This window comes from Lates calcarifer, linkage group LG20, assembly GCF_001640805.2.
Source record: "Lates calcarifer isolate ASB-BC8 linkage group LG20, TLL_Latcal_v3, whole genome shotgun sequence".
Taxonomy (NCBI): Eukaryota; Metazoa; Chordata; class Actinopteri; family Centropomidae; genus Lates; species Lates calcarifer.
The window spans coordinates 6,761,894-6,781,731 of NC_066852.1; the positions used below are offsets into that span (position 1 = coordinate 6,761,894).

General features: G+C 39.7%; 3 protein-coding genes and 1 pseudogene across 8 annotated transcripts in view; 2 read left to right on the forward strand and 2 right to left on the reverse strand.

Moving 5' to 3' along the window:
• Positions 1-1,391, forward strand: part of b3gat1b (beta-1,3-glucuronyltransferase 1 (glucuronosyltransferase P) b) — a 23,391-nt gene extending 22,000 nt beyond the window's left edge. For all 5 annotated transcript variants that reach the window (XR_007815244.1, XM_018691493.2, XM_018691495.2 and 2 more), the window contains one exon: positions 129-1,391. The gene's annotated coding sequence lies outside the window, so the exon portion shown is untranslated. The remainder of the gene's footprint in view (positions 1-128) is intronic.
• LOC108893451 (beta-galactosidase-1-like protein 2) lies at positions 791-9,934 on the reverse strand. Of its 2 annotated transcripts, none has more exons than XM_018691487.2 (19): positions 9,839-9,934; positions 8,240-8,379; positions 7,508-7,693; positions 7,360-7,428; positions 6,824-6,919; positions 6,210-6,318; positions 6,033-6,125; positions 5,854-5,935; positions 5,648-5,712; positions 5,480-5,564; positions 4,418-4,555; positions 4,148-4,228; positions 3,951-4,060; positions 3,698-3,844; positions 3,235-3,306; positions 3,049-3,127; positions 2,858-2,945; positions 2,631-2,742; positions 791-2,524 (listed from the first exon to the last, which is right to left on the reverse strand). In XM_018691487.2, the coding sequence occupies exons 2-19, from the start codon at positions 8,329-8,331 to the stop codon at positions 2,312-2,314; spliced, it is 1,917 nt and encodes a 638-aa protein (XP_018547003.1). In that variant the 5' UTR covers positions 8,332-8,379; positions 9,839-9,934; the 3' UTR covers positions 791-2,311. The 2 variants fall into 2 exon arrangements, with proteins under 2 accessions (XP_018547003.1, XP_018547005.1); XM_018691489.2 differs by lacking the exon at positions 9,839-9,934 and having other exon boundaries at positions 791-1,867; positions 2,408-2,524; positions 8,240-8,969.
• On the reverse strand, positions 9,775-10,493 carry LOC108893168 (tubulin alpha chain-like; annotated as a pseudogene).
• Positions 10,494-10,869: 376 nt separating this feature from the next.
• Positions 10,870-19,620, forward strand: ei24 (EI24 autophagy associated transmembrane protein). The gene is made up of 11 exons (XM_018691492.2): positions 10,870-11,026; positions 12,315-12,451; positions 13,518-13,663; positions 14,452-14,512; positions 15,123-15,189; positions 15,274-15,398; positions 15,936-16,055; positions 16,803-16,914; positions 17,004-17,115; positions 18,003-18,077; positions 18,156-19,620. Exons 2-11 carry the CDS (start codon positions 12,410-12,412, stop codon positions 18,316-18,318), a joined length of 1,023 nt encoding a protein of 340 aa, XP_018547008.1. The 5' UTR covers positions 10,870-11,026; positions 12,315-12,409; the 3' UTR covers positions 18,319-19,620.
• Positions 19,621-19,838: the final 218 nt, after the last annotated feature.

The following is a 19,838-nucleotide window of genomic DNA, read 5'->3' on the forward strand; positions in this document are numbered from 1 at the left end:
GATTTCCAAGTTGCAAACTTGCAGTTAAAATAACTCCAATATGACATGAACATGTCATTAGTACAGCCCACATTGTCTCTTTGTCTTGTTCTTTGTTTGTCCTAGTAAATGTAAACTTCTTGTTTCAGGAGAGGCATTTCTCCATGGGATTCTACCTGGACTCAAACCAACCTCAGAGCTCCTAAGAGCAATGGCCAGAGTCAAATAATATCACAGCACAGTAGCTGTCCTTCAGCACAGCTTAGAAATGGAGGAACACCCATCCACCCCAGGAGGCAGCACAAAGCCATGTGCGTGTACCGACCAGAGTATCAAAGCACAACTGCACAAAAACAAGCCTGCCTGTTCTGTCTGGAGCACTGGCCAATGCGAGACACTGGTAGGAGTTGCCAAAAGGAGCCCACTGAGGTCTGCTCAGAGAGTTGAGACAAAGGATCTTACGCGACTTAAACTGCAGGAAGAGATGGCACGGCAAGCAATAAAGAGGCCTCTCAGCGCAGACAACACCAGCCAACCATCCAATCAGCATTAAATAGGGCCCTTTTGTTCTGAGGCAAGCTGGCTGTCGGGCACAGGGCTGCACAGAGGAATAAAAGGGGTCCTTGTCTTATGTGAGTCAGCACTGACTGACAGACTGCACTGGGAGAATCTTAGCCCTCCCCACTTGTACTGTACAACACTGAGCTGTTTAGATAGCACCCTGAACCCAGCACTAATTAGGACTCCTGTTACTCCTCAACACACACGCTCAGCTGGCACACTGCACATTATGAGCACACAGACACACATGCACTCAAAAACAGAGCAGTGATTTATTCTGGTGTAACAACAATTACTCCAAGCTTTTGTTTATTCCTGATATGCTGTAACACAACTGAGGTCTACTCATATTTAGGAGAAGATTCAGTGTTCCTGGGGGACTGTTCACTTCACAGGCTTCCTCATAAGCTAATCAAAAAACCCATTCAGTAAACTGAAGGTTTACTGAAGGCAGAATTATTTATTGTTTCAGTGTAACTGTCTGGTACCATTCACTTGTTAGTACGCTTGTGAGAGTCAATAGGATATGAAGTCATTACTCTAAAAACTGGATGTGCATCCTTTCAAATAGCTGTATTACAAAGTCTAATTATTCCCACCATGGATGGCTGGTTTGTAAGTGATGATTTTATACCCCATTGACTTGCAGTGGCACTGCTTACAAATGCTAATTGTTCACTCAAGACTCTGTGACTGTTAAGAGTTTGGTCAGTTATCGATGTGACAAGCATCTAAAACCTTGAACTTTCTCTTTTAGATAAGGGTCTGATGTTGCTACTTTGTTGCTTGTGTTTCATTTGAGAGGTGTTCACATCACTTCTGCCTCAGCTCATGTCATCCCATAAACCTGTGTTTTGTTTTACAGGCGAAGATGTTTCCAGGACAGTAACTGCTAGATGACACATTCAACAGAATATTCACACAAGCAATATAAATATAATACTATGACACATAACTGCCAACCCCAAACAGAAAATATTACTCTTTAACTGGGAATTCACAGGCAAGAGGATGTACCTGGTGATTTTTCTCTGTGTCAAGAGTCACTGGAACTAAAGGTATTATATGTACATAGCTATAAACATGCCCCATTGATAGATGAAGTGGCTGAATATTGAGATGTGTGCATTTATGTACATTTTTAGATTTTACAGGTGAAGGTTCAATCTGATGTGATAAGCACTTTGTAAAACAACACACTTTCACACAAAAACAGGGCTCATACAGGAGCTGAAGACAGTCACTGGATGTCTGCTGCCATGCCAAGATCAGGTGTATCCTCAAAGTGGACCTTGTAGTCTCCCTCTTGCTCCTCAAACACAATGACCTTATTGATTTAAATAGAAAAAAAGTGAGAGACAGTAAGCCTGTAAAGACACTCTGACTTGCAACACTATAAATGTCAAATTAATCTTCGAAGTCCATTATAATTCAAGGAAAAACACTTAAAGGAATAGCTGAACATAAAACAAGATCAATACCACTCATGTCTGCATGCTAAAAAAAGAAGCAAGAGTAAGGAGCCAGCTTAGTTTAGCAGAAAGACTGGGAACATGGGGCAACAGCTCATCTGGTTCCATCCAAAGACATCAAGATCTGCCCACCAGCACCTCTAAAGCTCACTTATTGACATAATATAACTTTATAAGCTCTTATTAATCTGTTTATTAATCTGTTTTAGAGGTGCTGTTATAGCAGGTTTTGTTATGAGAAAGAGCCAGGCTAGCTGTGTACCCATGTTTTCTTTATGCCAGGGTAAGCTAATGGTTGCTTAGCATTCAGCTATGAGAGCAGTGTCAATCTTATCATTTGTAATAAAAAAAAAAAAAAAAAAAAAAAAAAAATGCTGGTTTGTGCACAGTTGTACCTGGTTGATTCCACTGTTGAGAAAGGGACTAGGGAGGTAGAGAGCCTGCTGGGGGCCAATGGACCAGTAGCGGCCCAGATTCAGCCCATTGATAAACACAACACCTTTCTCCCAGCCCTGTGAACCACAAAAAAATGCAAAAAGTGCTTGACAATGCACACATGAATACAAACCCATGTACAAAAACACATGTAATGGAAGAAACATGTTTTGTTTCACTTACTGGCAGCTTCACAAATGTGTCACTTGGATACCCATATGCAAATAGCCTCCCCATGAAAAATCCAGGGAAGCTGGGAGTTTCAGGAAGAGTTTTCCATGGTGCCTGATAAAGACTGAAATAAGGCACCCACTTCAAATATTATATATATATATATATATATTACATATAACTATTACAGCAAAATGAAAATGATGTGCAGTGTGTTAGATTGAATAAAGCATACAAACCTATCAATAAAACTGGGTTTCATATCCAGGCTGTATATTGTAAAATCCCGCAAGGGCATATTGTTTAATAAAATGTCTCCCACAAGGCCTGTAAGAACACAAATCAAAATTGGCTTGAACTTTACCAACTGAGAGCTTGAGTGATTTAATAGCATGCAATAGCAATGAACTGCATATTGTCTGTCAATCACCTTTATGTTGTTTGTCAAGGTCCCTTCCCTGGTGAACCCGTCCACAGTTTTCCACCAATAAACTCAAGGTACGCCGTCCCTGTAGGGATTGATTGCTTTTATGTCTTTTGCAAGTTTTAATAGCATCCATCACATCCAATAAAGCTCTGTGAATGATGTTTATTTTTGTCCAACTTGATGCCATACCTTACCATCAGGAACTGCCAGCTCCACGCTCTGGCGTTTGAAGAGGCCAATGTAGCTTCTGTTCACAAACACCTAAGAAGAAAAATATCACTGTAAAATAAACTCTAGCTCTGACTCTGCTCCTCTTGAATTAAACCTTGTTAGGTTTGCCAACTATCGCCACAGACTTCAGCACACTTTTTCATATCTCTCATAGCCCCTGTTTCCAGTCTTTATGCTAAGTTTAGTTAATCGGCTGCTGGCTGTAGCTTCATATTATGTGTACACAGATGACTTTTCTCATCTACTGTAACTCCCAGCAAAAGAGCAAATTTCCCAAAATGTTAAACTTTTCCTTTAAATTTAGTTTCAACAGTTATAAATATATCCAGGATCATAATGTATGAAATGGCACATCACCAAATTCATACTGCATAAGGTCAGAGCAAGTGAAACCAGGCCTTTGTGCACAGCGAGGGCTCACCAGGGCTCGGTCTCGGACATGGTCTCCAGACTTCAGTAATCCTCCACTAGTGATGGTAGTCTCATACAGCGTGTACCCATAGGACTGGCCATTCCCATTATTCACAGGTAGACTCTCCATGTTTACTGGCTTGGGTGATTTAAATGGCTGTGGAGAAAATTAAAATGATTTAACTAGTCTACTTGACTGAAAAGCACTATTGTTTTCATTACACACATTTTGTAGGTTACAAATAATCTTACATAAAACATACTCCCTCAGTAAAGCTCAAAGCATCCCATAAGGACAGATGCTGGTACATGATAGCTGGTTCATAAGCCTCTCTGTAATGCAGGGCTGGCATGTCAGGGAAACTCTCACCTCCTGCACAGTGAGGTCACAGATCAGATCAAGCAAAGAGATCACAGTCACAGCATCACTTTATTCTCATCTTTCTTTAGTTTGACTCACTGTTGTAGCGAGAAAGTAGATCTCTAAGGAGATGGTACTTTGGAGTGTACTCCCCAGCTTCAGATAGGGGGGCATCATAATCTACAAAAAAAAATGATAGCATAACAGATTAACTATCATACACTGCCACCTGCTGGGTGTTAAGGACAATGCTGTTCTGTATACACTGTGGAACACAGAGCTTTTGCATTATAATAAACTCTTTCAAAATTTGCATTGAAAACACTGCTGATGTGTTTATGACAGAGCACATGACACAGAGGAACCAACCATAGCTGGGAACCAATGCTTTGTAGGAAGGATCAGCGAGAGCTCCACTCATGAAGCCAAAACTGGAGCCTCCGTGGAACATGTAGAGGTTAACAGACATGCCTCGCCTCAGAATTTCCCTCACAGTGGACACCATATCTGACAAGAAGTTCAACACGTTCACTGCAAACAAACTGACTCCTTGATACAGTTTTGAATCCATGAAAACCTGACATTTCTGACCCTCTGTTGACTCTTTGTCAGCAGCTACACTGACTCATTCAAAAGTAGGTCTGCTCTGTCTTTAACATTTGCATTTTCACTCACATGGTTGACATGTAGCTGTTGATCTTCATGCAAAAAGCGGTAGGAAAATATATATAAGACAAACTAATGAGACAGAAAGCATTTGTTTACAGCAGCTGAGAATGACTTAAGGGCATATACTGCTAGCAGGCAGAGGTAAAAAGAAATACATGGTTAAAAAATGTCATTGGTAAATAAACAAAGGATTTTACGTGACTGCTCCTGTGATTGGTGTGAGAAACTGATGGCTAAATAGCTCTGATCAGGTGAAAAACTGCATTCAACCAATACAGGTATTGGAAGGTGAATATTTTGTGTCAAAATACAAGCAGTCAAAAAAAAATCTCTGAAACAGCATTTAGGCTTATTAGGACTTCACACTCCCATATATCAAACTATTTCAGGTTCTTGTAGTTCTTAGCTGGGATCAGTTGAACTCTTCTCAAATCTACACTTGAAGCCACTGACCACCAAAGATCTGATAATTAATGAAAGGGCTAACATGGTGAGTCAAATCTAAACCAACAGCATTCCTTATTCTGACTGATCTAATGTTAAATGTTGTAGTATATAATGAAGTTCCATGAGAAAACACTCAATCCAAAGATAACCTACGCTAATTACCAAATGTACCAAAAACTCCCTGCAGTATTGATACTAGATGGATTACCTTGTTAAATTGAATATAAATTGAAATGAATGATGTAAGGAATGAAAACAGAGATGTGTCAATTTCATCAATAAATCCACAGATTAAAAAAAGGAAAATTTTCCTACCCTCTGGAGGAAGCACGTGGTGGAGGTCACCCCACACATCATACCAGCCGGTCCAATAGTCCATCACCATTGCAGGGCTGTTGGGCTGACAAACAGAAAACAATAGTTAACTGTTTATTTGATGTCCAAGATGACAGACAGACAGATGTGGAAAGGTGAGGTACACACCTGGATAGCATTCAGATCCTGGATGTCTCTCTGATTCAGCTTCTGCAACTTGACTGACCTGATGGCTACAAGACAGGAGATCACAAGGTAATCTGTGTGTGTGTGTGTGTGTGTGTGTGTGTGTGTGTGTGTGTGTGTGTGTGTGTGTGTGTGTGTGTGTGTGTGCATGTCAGTGGTCGTTTTTGTGTATCAATAATGCACTATACCTCCATCTACACCCCCTGACTTTAATGTGTTGTGGTCATCTGATGTGAGCAAGAGCTCACTGATCCCTCTGGACTGTAAAGCCTTGAAAAATAAAACACAATGTCAGGACTTGAATGGTTAGAATGGTTATCGCCATGTTTGTATGTTGCATTTTAAATGAACAAACCTGTCACATTACCTCTTTAATAAAAAGCATGTAACTTTCATCTTTTGCAAAGGATCCATACCCATTTTCAACCTGCACTGCAATAATGGGGCCTCCCTTCTTGAACTAAAAAAGACAAGCAAACATTGAATTATAAGGTTGATAGTTAAACGAATTGGAGCTACAACAGTATGAATAATAAAAAGTGACCTGCAGTCGAACCACTTTCGGTATAAGTTTGTCAAAAAAAGTGTTGACAGCCTGAGTGAAGCCTGGGTAAGTCGTCCTCAGTCTCATGCTTCCATCACGGAGGAGCCAGCTGCAGACACAGAAAACAAGACGCTTAGTTATGACTATAGCCACAGAGCTGCAAGAATAATGGAGGCATAGTAAGTCCGACATACTGACAAAGCTTCTCATACTGATCAAGTCCTCCCTTTCAGCAAGATGTGGCTCTTTCACCCTGACTGTGCTCAACAAAAAAGTGGTACACCGTCAAGTAGCTTTTGTGTTGTTGGGTTAAATTCACTTACAAACTAAATTCTGTTCATTCAGGGAATAAACTGGTCAGATTTCTACCAACAAAGTATTACACAAGCTTTGGGGTTAAATCTACTTCCTGCATTTATACACACAGGCCCTTTCTGTCATTATTTGGCAGCAACAGTAGATACATGCAACAAAGATTCACCAGTCGGATGTTCCAGTTATGTGGTATGTGCCTTAACCATTAGACTACAGGGGCACAAAAAATCTGGATTTCTATATGTAATAATGTACACACTTTTCCTTCAATAATTATATGCAAATAACACCAGCACTACCTTGGCAGTCCTCCTAGGTCCAGTTCAGAGGATATGTAGGGCCCGGGACGTAAAATCACCCACAATCCCAATTCAGCAGCCAGACTGATATAAGCTCTGAAATCATGACAGAAGAAAGAAGCAATAAGCAGTTGCCATGTACACAAACACAAACTGCGAGTTAGACCCCATATCTCATAGTCTGAGGAGTGTGAAATGTGCTTAGCAACAACAGCAGCAGGCTGAGCCGTCATATCCCTCTTCACTATGTTGTTGTGGAGATGCCGCTGTTGTCAGGTACGACTCTGTCTCCCCTGAGCACTGAGCCAGATGATGAAGAGAAAGGGAGTGTATTCCCAACTCACCTTAGAGCAGGTAATGTTGTTAGTACCGCTAGAGAGGTGGTGTGAGGTGTTTTCATTCTTATTATAGTCATTTTTATTAGGTGTATATTTGCATTAATGAGAGAGGATGGAGCGCACTCCCAGGAGCAGCACATGGTGTGGTGATTAATCATGAGTGTTTTGTATTCAAATCGGATTCAAACTACTCCTTACTCCAAATCCAGCTGTGTGTGGAAGTTGAAAACCTTCCTCTCTGGTTGGTGCAGACTCCACGGCACATACCTGCAAGGATATTCTTTGTTAAGCTTCAAAAGGTGACCAGGCTTGTGACACAAAACACATCCATGGCTATTTTCCATACGTAGTGAGGGTGTTGATGCCACAGGCCTTCATTTTCATCAGGCGGTCCCTCCAGTAGGCCCTTGGGACGCGGAAATAGTGGATGGATCCTCCGAGGATGGTGAAGGGCTGTCCCTCCAGAGTGAACTGGGAGGAGTTGGCGCTCAGGCCCACCTTCCTGCTCATCCTCCGTCCCCCTGCTGGCATGCTGGGAGAGGAGTTATGGTTTATTTGTGTCACTCTCACATTATGTAGCACACACAGCTATTGTGTGTGAATTGACCACATGACATGCTTTGAGTGAATTTGCAGACATCTTGTCTTGGCAAACAGCAGAAACATATTATACTTGTAGTCAGAGGCAACTTAATGTTAACTTTTCAGTCTATTTCTACTATAACATCCATTATACTGTAGTTAAAATCATTCTTTATTAATGTCTCCAAGGCAAAGATTCTATGAACAATAGTTGGGTATTGAGTAAAGTTGTTGCCTGTATAGTAGCTTTAATGTCCTACTGAGCCATATTCCTGTCCAATAGAGATTTATTGTAGCTTCTAGTGCCTGTAAGTGTTTTCATTACATTCATAGTAAAATATCACACTCTAATAGTATAGCTATATTCCTACAGCAGCAGTATTACTATGACAAATTAATGGATCATTAATTCATAGTAAGATACCTTATTAACCACAAACCGCCCCACAGTAGCTCTAACTGAATAATTCTGAACAACAGTGAGAGCTCAACTTACCCAAGATATCTGTACATGATGAAGCCAACAATGCACAGGCAGATAAGCGCGTATTTCCTTTTGTGTGCATTTCTGATCCTCAGGACAACCATCGATGGTGTGTGAAATAGGCAGTAGTCAGGTTAAGTTTACAGCAGCGTCTGAGCACAGATGAAGCATGATGTGGGCAAGAGTAATGCACCGCCTCATGGGAGTGCCCCTGCAGAGCCATGGAGATCTAATCCACCTCACAGGATTTGCCTGTGTGGCTGTTCTATTCTTTGGTTTATTGTAAAGATGACAATGGCCTTTATTTGAAGTAACTACATCCAATATTATTATATTGCTGATAATAACTTGTATATTGCACACCTTATTTTGAATTTACCCAACATATACAACATCATGAATGACAACAAAGATGTGTGGTGTATTATGGTGGTGCATATGAAACAAAGCAGCCAAAGTGATTCATTGATTTCATTAGAAAAACCTGGGGCTGCAGCCAGGCAGCAGAGCAGAGGAAAGTGACAGGATGTTGATTATACCCCAACTACAACTGAATTTAAAACATCAGTAACCTAAAAACTACACTTAAAGTTCAAAATACAATAATAACTTTATCATAAAACATAAAAACATTAGACCTGCTCTTCACGTTAGACTTCACATTCTACACTGCAACACTACACTGGCTAAGGCTAAAATCTGAAATTGCTTTTTTGATGGTTGGCCATAGACATCGAATCTTCTATTGTATATTTATTACACTAGAATTCTACATCTATTTTATTTTCTATCACAACTTCTTTCTGCTGTGTGATGCATTTTGGCCTCAGTCTTTGTTTCACCCCCACCTTCTACCACCAACTCTACCACCACCAGAGGTCCCCACTTATTGAGAAATCCTTAATGTCCGCTGTTACAATAAGCAGTGCACTAGATTCTGTGAGTTTTGAACATGAATATATTGAGGAGTCCCGGCTTGTAAGATACTTAACCACTAAATTATTAGCAAATGTTGAATAGACCATAGTCATCTGTGACTTTCTAGTATTTTACATTATATCTGCAGTTTACTTAACTGTGTATTGTATCTTACATGTATTACCCGTAAATTTATACTGAATCAGTGTGCGTAATTACTTCCAGCACTCATATGCAGTTTTCCTCAAGTCAATTTTGTGACCTGTGAGATTTCACATTTAAGATGCATAACACGTCATAGATTGGATACTCTTAAAGATCACAAGATATTGGACTTTGTTGTGAATGTATTCTTCATGTTATATATGCCATGTCAGTTGGCCTTGCAATCTGAATTCCTGGTTGAAGAAAATAATAATGTAGGTATTTCCCAAGGGTATAGTTTATTTACAGTAACAGGTCAATACAAAGAAAATGCTAATACCAAAAAGACATACTCCATTAAGTATCTCTATGACACATCGTCACATTGTAGCATAGTAAATTAAAACACATAATTTGAACTTCAAATAAGCAGTTCTTTTCAGAGCTTAATAAAATAATCATGTACACTGGTAAACAGATACAGGAATAACACAAATATTTACTACATTACACTTCTGACTGTAAGTTCTCCATCATCCTCTTCCTCACCTTCAGCTGGTACAATTCCAATATCCTCCTAATCCTTCTCCAGAACTGCCTCGTGCTCTCCAGCCTCAGAGAACTCTCTCTGCTCCTCACCCTCACCCACATACCAGTGAAAAAAGGAACATTTAGTGTACATCAGTCCAAACTTGTGGCCCCAGGCCCACCACTGCTATTGCCCAGGCCTCCTCTGCAATAGCAATGGTGTTGCTCAGCATGCACACAGCCATCTGGACCTTGGCCAAGTTTCCACCAGGAACCACAGTGGGCGGCTGGTAGTTGATGCCAATCTTGAAGCCAGTGGGACATTAGTCCACAGAGTGGATGGTGTGCTTGGTATTGATGGTAGCAAGGGCAGCATTGAAATCTACATCACCTTGGCACAAAGGGCAGTAAGCCATGAGCTTGCCATGGCAAGGGTCAAACTTTACTACCCGATTGGCTGAACCAAAGCAAGCGTTTGTGATGTCAGATACTGTTGATACTGCTTGTGGTGAGGTTTCTCAGCAGAGATGACCGGGGCTGGAAGCCGGAGGGAAGTAGATACATGGATATGGCACCAAGTTGATCTGGAACTCAGATCAACTCTGAGGACTCCATCAAAACAAAGGAAAGCAGGGAGGTCAAGAGGATGCTGAATCACAAATAACTGAAGGTCCATTCATAAAATATGATTAAGACAGAAAAATATGTCAAAATATGTTAATCAGTGGTGGAATATTTACTCTGCCAAAACCAAACACAGATGTGGCCGTAGTTTAATACACATGCAGTCCTAACAACAATATTAAAAGCCTTGCAACAATGGTAGATGACAGAAATTAATCGGCAACTCTTCTGATAATCAAATGATCATTTTGGTTATTTTATGAGGGAAAAAAGTTTCCAGAGTCATATTATATATTAGTAATATTATTGTAGACTGAATATCTTTGGGGGTTTTGGGAACAGTAAATAAAATGCGCTACTTCCTTCTTTAAAACAGTCATGTGGTAAACGAGATGTTCCCTTTAGCTCTTTTCATCCTGCTAGGAGGACTACACTTCCCATGTTCCTTAGTAGTCGGAGCTTGCGCAATATGTTTTGCACGGCCCTGGCTGCTAGTAGTATCTGTCCAGTGTTGTTGTTGTGACATTAGGGGGGCTAAAAGAAAGAATTAACGAACTTAATATAACCTAGAGCCTGTCGCATGAGGTAAGGAAGACATCGTAACTAACCGACTAACCTCTGTCTCTCACTTTCCTCGCTTGTTTCGGTGTTGTCTTGACGGAAGAGACAACAGTTAAATTAGTTGTTGAGCGTTTACAGTTAGCTAGCAACACAGGCACACAAGCTAGCAGAGCACTGAACAAACAAACGAAAGTCAAAGATTATGAGACCAGGGGCATCATACTGACCACACTTGCTACATAGTGAGAGTCTTCGCGTATGAAACTGTTAAGACTTTTCGGTTGGCCGTAGATAGCCAGCGAACACTGCTCGCTATCACCTATTGCTAACCCACTGAGTCAGCTTGCTAACGTTTACTTAGACAAACAGTATCACCAAGAGACAGCAGCTGAATAAGTGTGTCACTTTCACCTTATTATAAAACGTATATAATTGACCCGAGACAGTTATATAACGTTACCATACAAACATATTCATGTGTTTATTGTAGATAAATAGCACAGTAGCAGCATTCATTAAACAGACAGTAGCTATGTTTCCCGAATTTCAGTTAGCTGAAACAAAACACGAGACCCTGATAGATTCCCCCCTCTTCAGTGTTTGTAAATTCGTAACTAGTTTGTGTCCTCTTCTTCCATTGCACTTGGTTACATTCTAAAGGATCATATTTAGTGTCTAGGACAAAAGAGAGACTCATTATTAACACAAATAAGAATTATCTTAGGGACAGTTGACAAATCACACATTGGCATTTTATTTGATTGAATATGGTTATTAAGTTATGTAGTTACATCAGATTTGAAGCAGCACAAAATGGCTACCAAATATTACAAATATGTGAATAGTTCCCAAAGAGGTCTTTGTCATTGAACTGTCTTAGTGCTAGCTGGATCTCTGTCATGCATGTAGTAATTGCTGTTGATATTTGAAGTAAACTCACAGCATAATACCAGAAAGTTTGATTCTCATGAATGCACGTGAAAACTGCCAAATTTAGAAATGCTACGATCACTATGTATAAAGCCAGACAGAGGCCTAAATAAGCCAACACTTAAAGGGCTGATATTCTAAACAAGGCTATAGTGGTTATTTTGTTTGAATGCATTCAGTTCTACTGCTGGATAAACCTGATGCAGCTAGGAAAGTTAAGTAAACTACTGTATATTACCAGCAAATGTACTACAGAATATGCCTTTAGTAACTGTGTCTCTCAGCATACCAAAGCAGGTCTACGGCTACTGTAAATTGCTAGCAAAGGTTCCAGCCATTGGCTCTGTCCTCACCTTGTTTGTGTGGTTTTGGGTGGTTGCAGGTTACTGGGTGAGCCCCTCCCTGCCATGAGAGCTGACCACCAGGTCACCAGCCCCCCCTCCTTCTGCAGTTGATGGATCTGCAGCTGGTCGAGAGATGACAGACAGCGTCAGGGCCTTCCTCCGCAATGTTGCGACGGTCAGCACATGCACACACACATATTGTACTAATACACAGACTATAGGTCATCACCCTCATTTTGTGCAAAGGTTCCAAAAGTAAAGTGAGGATGCTTTTAAAAATAATGCCATACATAGTTTTTATTTATCAGTTATCTTCATACAAAGTGCAGTAAACATACAAAAAACCCTAAATCAACTATTTGGTGCAACCACCCTTTGCTGTTAAAGCAATACCAGTTCTCCTCAGTACACTTGTGCACAGTTTTTAAAGGTATTTGGCAGAGAATATGATCCATGCATCTTGGAGAACCTGTTCTTAAACAGTTCTTTTGTGGATTTAGGCTGTCTTTGTGTCCTCTGTCTCTTTCTGTCTCTGAAGATAGTCCTTCATGACTCTGACTGTATGTGTGGGGTTGTTGTCATGCTGCAGAGTAAATTTAGGACCAGTGTCCCCCTGATGTTGTTACATGATGTATAAGAATCTAAACAGGTGCCCTTAAACTTTTGCACAGTGCTGTATGTGTGATGCACAAAGGGAAAATTATATCAAACAAATCTGAATTGCAGGACTGTTTTTGTCTTTTTTTTCTGGGACAAACAAGGATGGTTTAACTTCATTTATTACCCTGAACCTTATCATTGTGTACCCTCAGCTTGAATGCAAACTGACTGGCTGTACTCCAAACAAGTCCAAAGATGATATCTGCCTTTGGAATAATTCCAGATATCTCTTTTCTTACCCCATTAAGGGTGTCTCTCTGCTTGCTGTATATAGCAGAATAGAATTTGTGGAGCCTGTCATTAAACAGAGTACAATAGCTATTCAAGGGGGATCAATATTAGGTAGTCTTCATTAAACCCTTCATTAAACTTCAACATAATGCTATGGATGTAATTATTTATAGAGGGTTTGACACAGGGACCTGAATTTGACCTGAATCATTAGCTACATACAGCTTTAATTCTTGAAAAATATTGTGAGCACTAGCAGAGACATTTCAAGGTGCCATTTCTGAGGTAATCTCAACAAGTTGCTACAAAAAGTCTTTTGTGTTTTCTCTCTCTTGCTCTGGGCTGTCTAGGGGATCAAGGACTCCATATTGGGGATTGGAACAATCTCCAAGCTGGATGCCCGCATCCAGCAGAAAAGGGAAGAGCAGCGGAGGAGAAGGGCAAGTGGGGCCCTGGCACAGAGGAGGGCACAGAGTGAAGAGCGCAAACCAGACAAGTAATGAAAAAAGAAAACTGTATATTTTGGTTGTACTGTTATCTGACTCTGGTTAATGAAAAGAATGCTCATGGATCTTCATTTTTTTATTTCTTTGTTTACATCATTATTGTTTTGGGGTCTTCCTCTAAAAGCCTAGGCATGCGACTCCTCCAACCAACAGTTTAATACTTAATACTACTCAATAAGCTGAGCTTTGCAGGTTTTTTTGTAGCAAACATTTTCACAAGTACATTCAGAATTGTAAGAAATTATTTGTGGCTGTGTGTGGTGTGCTTCTGAAGGCTTTCATACCCTGACATGACCTGATTCTCACAGGTAGAACTTCCTCCAAAAAATCAAAATGGTTATATCTATGTGAAGAAAGGGGATGTGTTGGGTTTGGGCCTACCAGTCCTCGCAAAAAAGCAAAAGTTTACACAGCTTGAAAGGAAACTCTGAATTCAGATCAACCAAATCCTCTCAGCATCTTTAGTTGCTCTTGTCTTGTAGACAAGATGTGGTTGGAAAAAGTTCTAAATTAAATGATGATGAAAATAACCATATACATGTAAATTACATGTTGTCAGAGTTGTCATCGGCCTGTGTAACTGACAGTGTATATCCCTCATTTGAAAGGATCCAGTTGCTGATTGATACAATAAGTGCCCATGAATCACATCTACACTTTCAAACACCTTCAGTCTGGACAGACATGTTAAAAGTAAAAGTAGAATTAAAGTGAAGCAGCACTATCCCTTTAATAATCTATAGTGATGGTCATTGTCATTATTTATTTCCTCTTTCAGTGAACCCAAAGTAGCCAGCAGGATTTTTCAGTGCTGTGCCTGGAATGGAGGAGTGTTCTGGGTAAGATATTTAATCTACTATTACAGTACAGCCTGTCTCTCATATATCTGTCCTATATATTGAAGACTCTACAGCTGAAGGTTCTAACTCAGTGATGACAGTTTTTCTAGCCATGTGTTGTCCCAGACTTATCTTTTAGCTGTTATACAATTTTTGAAACAAGTCCTTGTAAATGTCAGCTGAAGAAAGTATCTCTCAGATAACTAACTCTGCTACACCTATGATGTATGGCTTTAAACACCTCTGCCCCTAATCCTGGTGCTGTCTGCAGGTCCCAAAAAGTCTTCAAATGTATTGAATATGATTAATGCAAAGTATCAAATCTTTTTCAGTTCAATTTTAATTTCCTGGTTGTGTCATTTTTAAGGCTGATGTAACCTTCAAATATCCATGAAACCATCTGAGTAAAACACCAGAGTCTGAAAACCCTGTAGTGTGAGGAAGCAACACTCAGTTATGACAGTGTTCCACAGAACAATTAATTCAGTCATCCCACTATTTTGTTTGTTTTTTTATGCTTTCTAAATATCACTGTGCATATTATGCTACACAACAGAGCTTTGGGTATTAGGAGTTGAAGAGTAATTATAGCATTTCATCTTCTCTCCAGCTCAGTCTGTTTCTCTTCTACCGGGTGTTTATCCCACTGCTGCAGACTCTCACTGCAAAAATCATTGGTATGTATCACTGCTAGTAAATTTGGGGCGGGTTTGCTGTCTTACAGTAGGAACCAGTCAGCCAACAAACAGTTTTTGCTCTAGGTGACCCCTCCCTCCATGGCAGTGTGTGGTCTTGGTTAGAGTTCATCTTGACCTCTGTCTTCAGCGCTCTCTGGGTTCTCCCTCTGTTCGTCCTCAGCAAGATAGTCAATGCCATCTGGTTCCAGGTGAGGCCCTGCTTTGTTGTGCTGTACTGATGTGATGACACAACTAGTCATTTAAAAAGCCATTTAAAAATCTGTGCATAGATCCCACCACACAGACATTTCATATCTACAAAATTATTAAAATTGTATCCTTTCCAAGGGTCTTAGCTAAAGCTGCATAATATATCATATTTTACTGTCAGTGTTTATAATACAGTTACATTTATTGCTGACTTCACAAAGGGTTGCAATACAGCTGAGATTCACAAAGCCAGCTCTGCTTCTTCTAAACTTTAGAATGAATTCCATTCTTCCAGAACAATATCTCAGACTGATGCTTCATCAGAAATTTAAATAGTGTTTAAATTAAAAACATGTTAAAATATTGCTATTAAAATGTTTTTTGATTGCACAGAAACCACAATGTGTCTATATTCACAGTCTGTACTTACAAGCACATAGAACTGTGCTCCAAATCCAAATATATAGGATGTGCTTTGTTGCAGTTTGGCTACAGTGACATAGATATGAATATTAGTGTGTGATTCTCTGTTGCAGGATATTGCTGACCTAGCTTTTGAAGTGTCTGGCTGTAAAGCTCAGCCGTTCCCCAGCGTCAGTAAAATCATCGCAGACATGCTCTTTAACCTCCTCCTCCAGGCACTCTTCCTCATTCAGGTACATTTTAAACACAGACATGATACATGATCAGAAGATGCTGTGTGACTTACAGACAGGGACACTCATTCCTTGTGTACCTGTCTGCATTTCAGTTCAATTCAATTTTAGTTCTATAGCGCCGAATCACAACAGAAGTTATTAGAAGCACTTTTCATATAGAGCAGGTCTACACCGTACTGTTTAGATTATTATAATTACAGAGAGAAGTTGCTGTGTTTATCAGTACTACAAAGTCACAATGTAGTACATACACCCAGATCACCTGTATCTGATTCTGGTGTGGTCAGTTGCTGGTGTGGTTCAGTCATTCTAGGCCCAGATTCACCAAATGTTTGCTCAGCATGCAAATTGTGTCAGTGTCACTTTTCTGAGTGAGTCTCATAGTCATGCCTAATTGCACTCTGCACAAAGAAGTGCACTCAGAATGGCTGCTATCAGCAGCATCATCCTCAGCATGTCAGGGAAACAATTTGATTCCTGGACCCTGAAGTCAATACAGAGAATTTTCAAAATATAAAAGGCTTTAAAATGTTACTCCTGGTGAAGTTGTTATAGCAACTGGTGATGAAGGCTGTTGTTTTGAAGACTTTTTTGCACCAAAACTCGATCTGCATCAATTTCTACACAAATAAGAAAAAATCTCTGCTCTCTAAGCTGAAGCAACTGAGATAAAAATGCACAAACTGCTCCCTCAGTGCAGTCTTAGTGAATGTAAATGAGTTGTGTATTTTCATGGTCCTCTAGGGTATGATCGTTAGCCTCTTCCCCATCGATGCCATTGGACAGATGGTTAGCCTCCTTCACATGTCTCTGCTCTACTCCCTGTACTGCTTTGAGTATCGCTGGTTCAACCATGGTGAGATACTGACATTATACTCCACACCCAAGATAAATCATCTGAATTGAACGGAGAACAAAAAATGTGGCTGTTCATGATTGTTTAAGGTATTGAGATGCACCAGCGGCTTTCCAACATTGAGAGGAACTGGCCCTATTACTTTGGCTTTGGTTTACCAATGGCTCTGTTGACCGCACTGCCCTCCTCATACATCATCAGGTAAAACTGTTAACTCTTGATTAATCAAGAAATTAACTGTCAGGATAATTAGTAATGAAAATAATTATTAAATGCAGCACCACTGTTTATGTGTTTAAGTGTAAATCTGTAAGGCCCATTTTACAGTTGCTCTACAGAGGGTTTCTACACATTAGTATTGAAGAGCTCCATTCAACTCCAGCACATGTTTTAGATATGACAATAAAGCAAACTAAGCGTTGCAGTATAATTAATGTGAGAGATGTGTTAGTTTTGAAGTTTTACAAGGTTTCAGTCAAGAATGACATTTTTTTGTTTTCATTCATATACATTTATACGCTTAGCATTAGTACCCTCAGCCAAAAAGTGGAAGTGGGATAATTGTAAAAGAGAGGGAGTTTTTTTTCGCAACCACTCTTAAGAACTGAGACCAGTATATATAACAAAGTAATCTAAACTTTATATTAAGCTAAATGTAAACTTGTTCAGATCCCTGCAATTCCAAAAAACAAAAATACTCCCACATCTCAAGGATTACTAACATCCTCCATTCTGTTTCAAGTCAAATGGTTTTTCTCACTGGAATGCAGTTATATTGTAAATATAATGTATAAAGCTGAGACTATCAGTTGATTGATTGATTAGTTGATCAACAGAAAATTAATCAGCTTCTATTTTGATAATATATTCATTGTTTCAGTATTTTTTTCAAGCTAAAATGCCAGACAACAGGTGGTTTCTGCCTCTCAAAGGTGAAGATTTGAAGCTTTCATTGTTGTATGAGAGACTAAGCAGAGTATCTTTGGGTGATGGACTGATATAGTTGGATAAAATGAACAATTCAAATACATCACATTGAACTGCTTTTGATATATATCTCATTTTTTTTATCTTCCTTTTCTACCTAGTGGTTGCTTGTTCTCCATCCTCTTCCCTCTATTCATCATCAGCGCTAATGAGGCCAAGACACCAACTAAGCTGTAGTAAGTATAAAATACTTTTTTTTTTTTAATGGTTCTCTTTCCATGCACCAGTCACTGATCACAGTTCCACTCTTTCAGCCACTTCCAGCTGCGTCTCTTCTCCCTGGTTGTGCTGATCAGCAACAAGCTTTTCCACAAGACTGTCCACCTGCAATCCTCCCTGACATCGTCCGCCTCCTCTGAGAGGCTGTCCTCCCCTCACACCTCCCCGACCCGCCAGAGACTCGTGCCCACCCAGTGATGGATCCACTTGAAAGAGATGGAATAACAACTGATGAGTGGCTTCACTCGGTGTGAAAAATTGATTCTTACGGAAGGATTTCCCTTAATCAAGATGATATGCGGTTTAGGACAGAGGGTTTACATGTTTTTATCCAAGCTCTGGCCATTTGGTTATTCATTTGCAGCAAACAACCAGACACATTTTCAGTGTGACACAAAAATCAACTGCCCTGTGCCTCACACTCAAAACACATTATATGCTCAGCTCTTGACCTGTTTTCTTTTGTGAATTTTCTTTCACTGTTTTTTGTATAATGTGCCATTTGAGTGAATATCCTTTAATAAATTACAGCACAAGAAATCACGTAGTTTTAATATGTTTTAGCAAACTTGTGACTAAAGAAGGATTTTTTTACTTTAAAGGGGCTTGTTTGCATTCAAGAGCAAAGCACAGTCTTGTTTTACCTGCAGTACATGTTTTCTTGATATTGCAAGTCACATTCCTTCCTCACAGATTGAATGCTTTCTTGCACATTGATCTATGTTCCTCAGTCAAATGATGGTGTTCACGCAGTTCCAGGAATGACCTTGTACAGTTAAAAAAGGGAGGATATTTTTTATCCTGTTACAGCTTTGTCTTTTGTAGAATTTACAAACAAGTACAGGAGCTGCTATAATAAGGATTGGTGACCTTAGTAGTGGAAACCAAATAACAAAGGCACTCTTGTTGTGTGTTAACTAAAGGTTTGCTTGGTGTCTCATCCCAAATTAAAATCTCACTCCACTGTCTGAGATATACATGTTGCAAATAACAAGGTGACACCAGCACAGGAAAGGCTGCCTCAGTGTTTTCAGTCTGTATGAATTTAGTTGGTGATAGGTGATGACACTGCCAAACTGCTGCGTCTGTGTTTTGTTTATTTCACTTTGACCACTACAATGCTAAGCTCTGTAATAACAGACAAGAGTCCTGCAGTTTAACTCTTTATATTGGGTGATCAGCCTTAACCTGCTTGCTCTAGTTTTCCCACAGAGAGCTGAAGCAAATATAACTGGCCCCTAAAGATCATTGGCTGTTTGCTTTTTGTGCTGTACATAGTATTAATACATCCTGAATGTTCAACCAGAAGCCCACCACCATGCAGTGACCCAGTCACCAAGTTTTCATTCACTCACCAGGGGGGAGGGACCTTTATTTTAAAACAGTGTGCAATTATTGTAAGAAGAGCAAAGTGTTTGTGCAGACTGATATTTGTGAGTGAGGTTTTGTAAAAGTAATACGTCTAATTTCAATAAAATTGGTCCGTATTCAATATTTTGATCACTGTGTTCAGGGTTTTGCTACTACTAATAGTAATAGTTAACACTATTACACAATAAGCAGACATAGTGGGTGTGCAATTCACAGTATATATTAACAGCTACATAATGAAAATATTATTATATATCATACTACTTAACTAGTTGTTAATAATATTACATTGTCATATAGCTGATAACAGTTAACATTTATTGTTTTTGGTACTGGGTACAGATTCC

Bases quoted from the DNA above. Each gene is read 5' to 3' on its own strand.
- LOC108893451 (XM_018691487.2), bottom strand. From the start codon at position 8,331: ATGGTTGTCCTGAGGATCAGAAATGCACACAAAAGGAAATACGCGCTT. The intron at 5,713-5,853 runs GTATAGTGCATT...CCTGTCTTGTAG, and splicing joins GTCAGGGGGTGTAGATGGAG to CCATCAGGTCAGTCAAGTTG. The intron at 3,307-3,697 runs GTGAGCCCTCGC...TTTTCTTCTTAG, and splicing joins ATGTCCGAGACCGAGCCCTG to GTGTTTGTGAACAGAAGCTA.
- ei24 (XM_018691492.2), top strand. From the start codon at position 12,410: ATGACAGACAGCGTCAGGGCCTTCCTCCGCAATGTTGCGACG. The intron at 16,056-16,802 runs GTACATTTTAAA...ATGGTCCTCTAG, and splicing joins AGGCACTCTTCCTCATTCAG to GGTATGATCGTTAGCCTCTT. The intron at 18,078-18,155 runs GTAAGTATAAAA...CCACTCTTTCAG, and splicing joins AAGACACCAACTAAGCTGTA to CCACTTCCAGCTGCGTCTCT.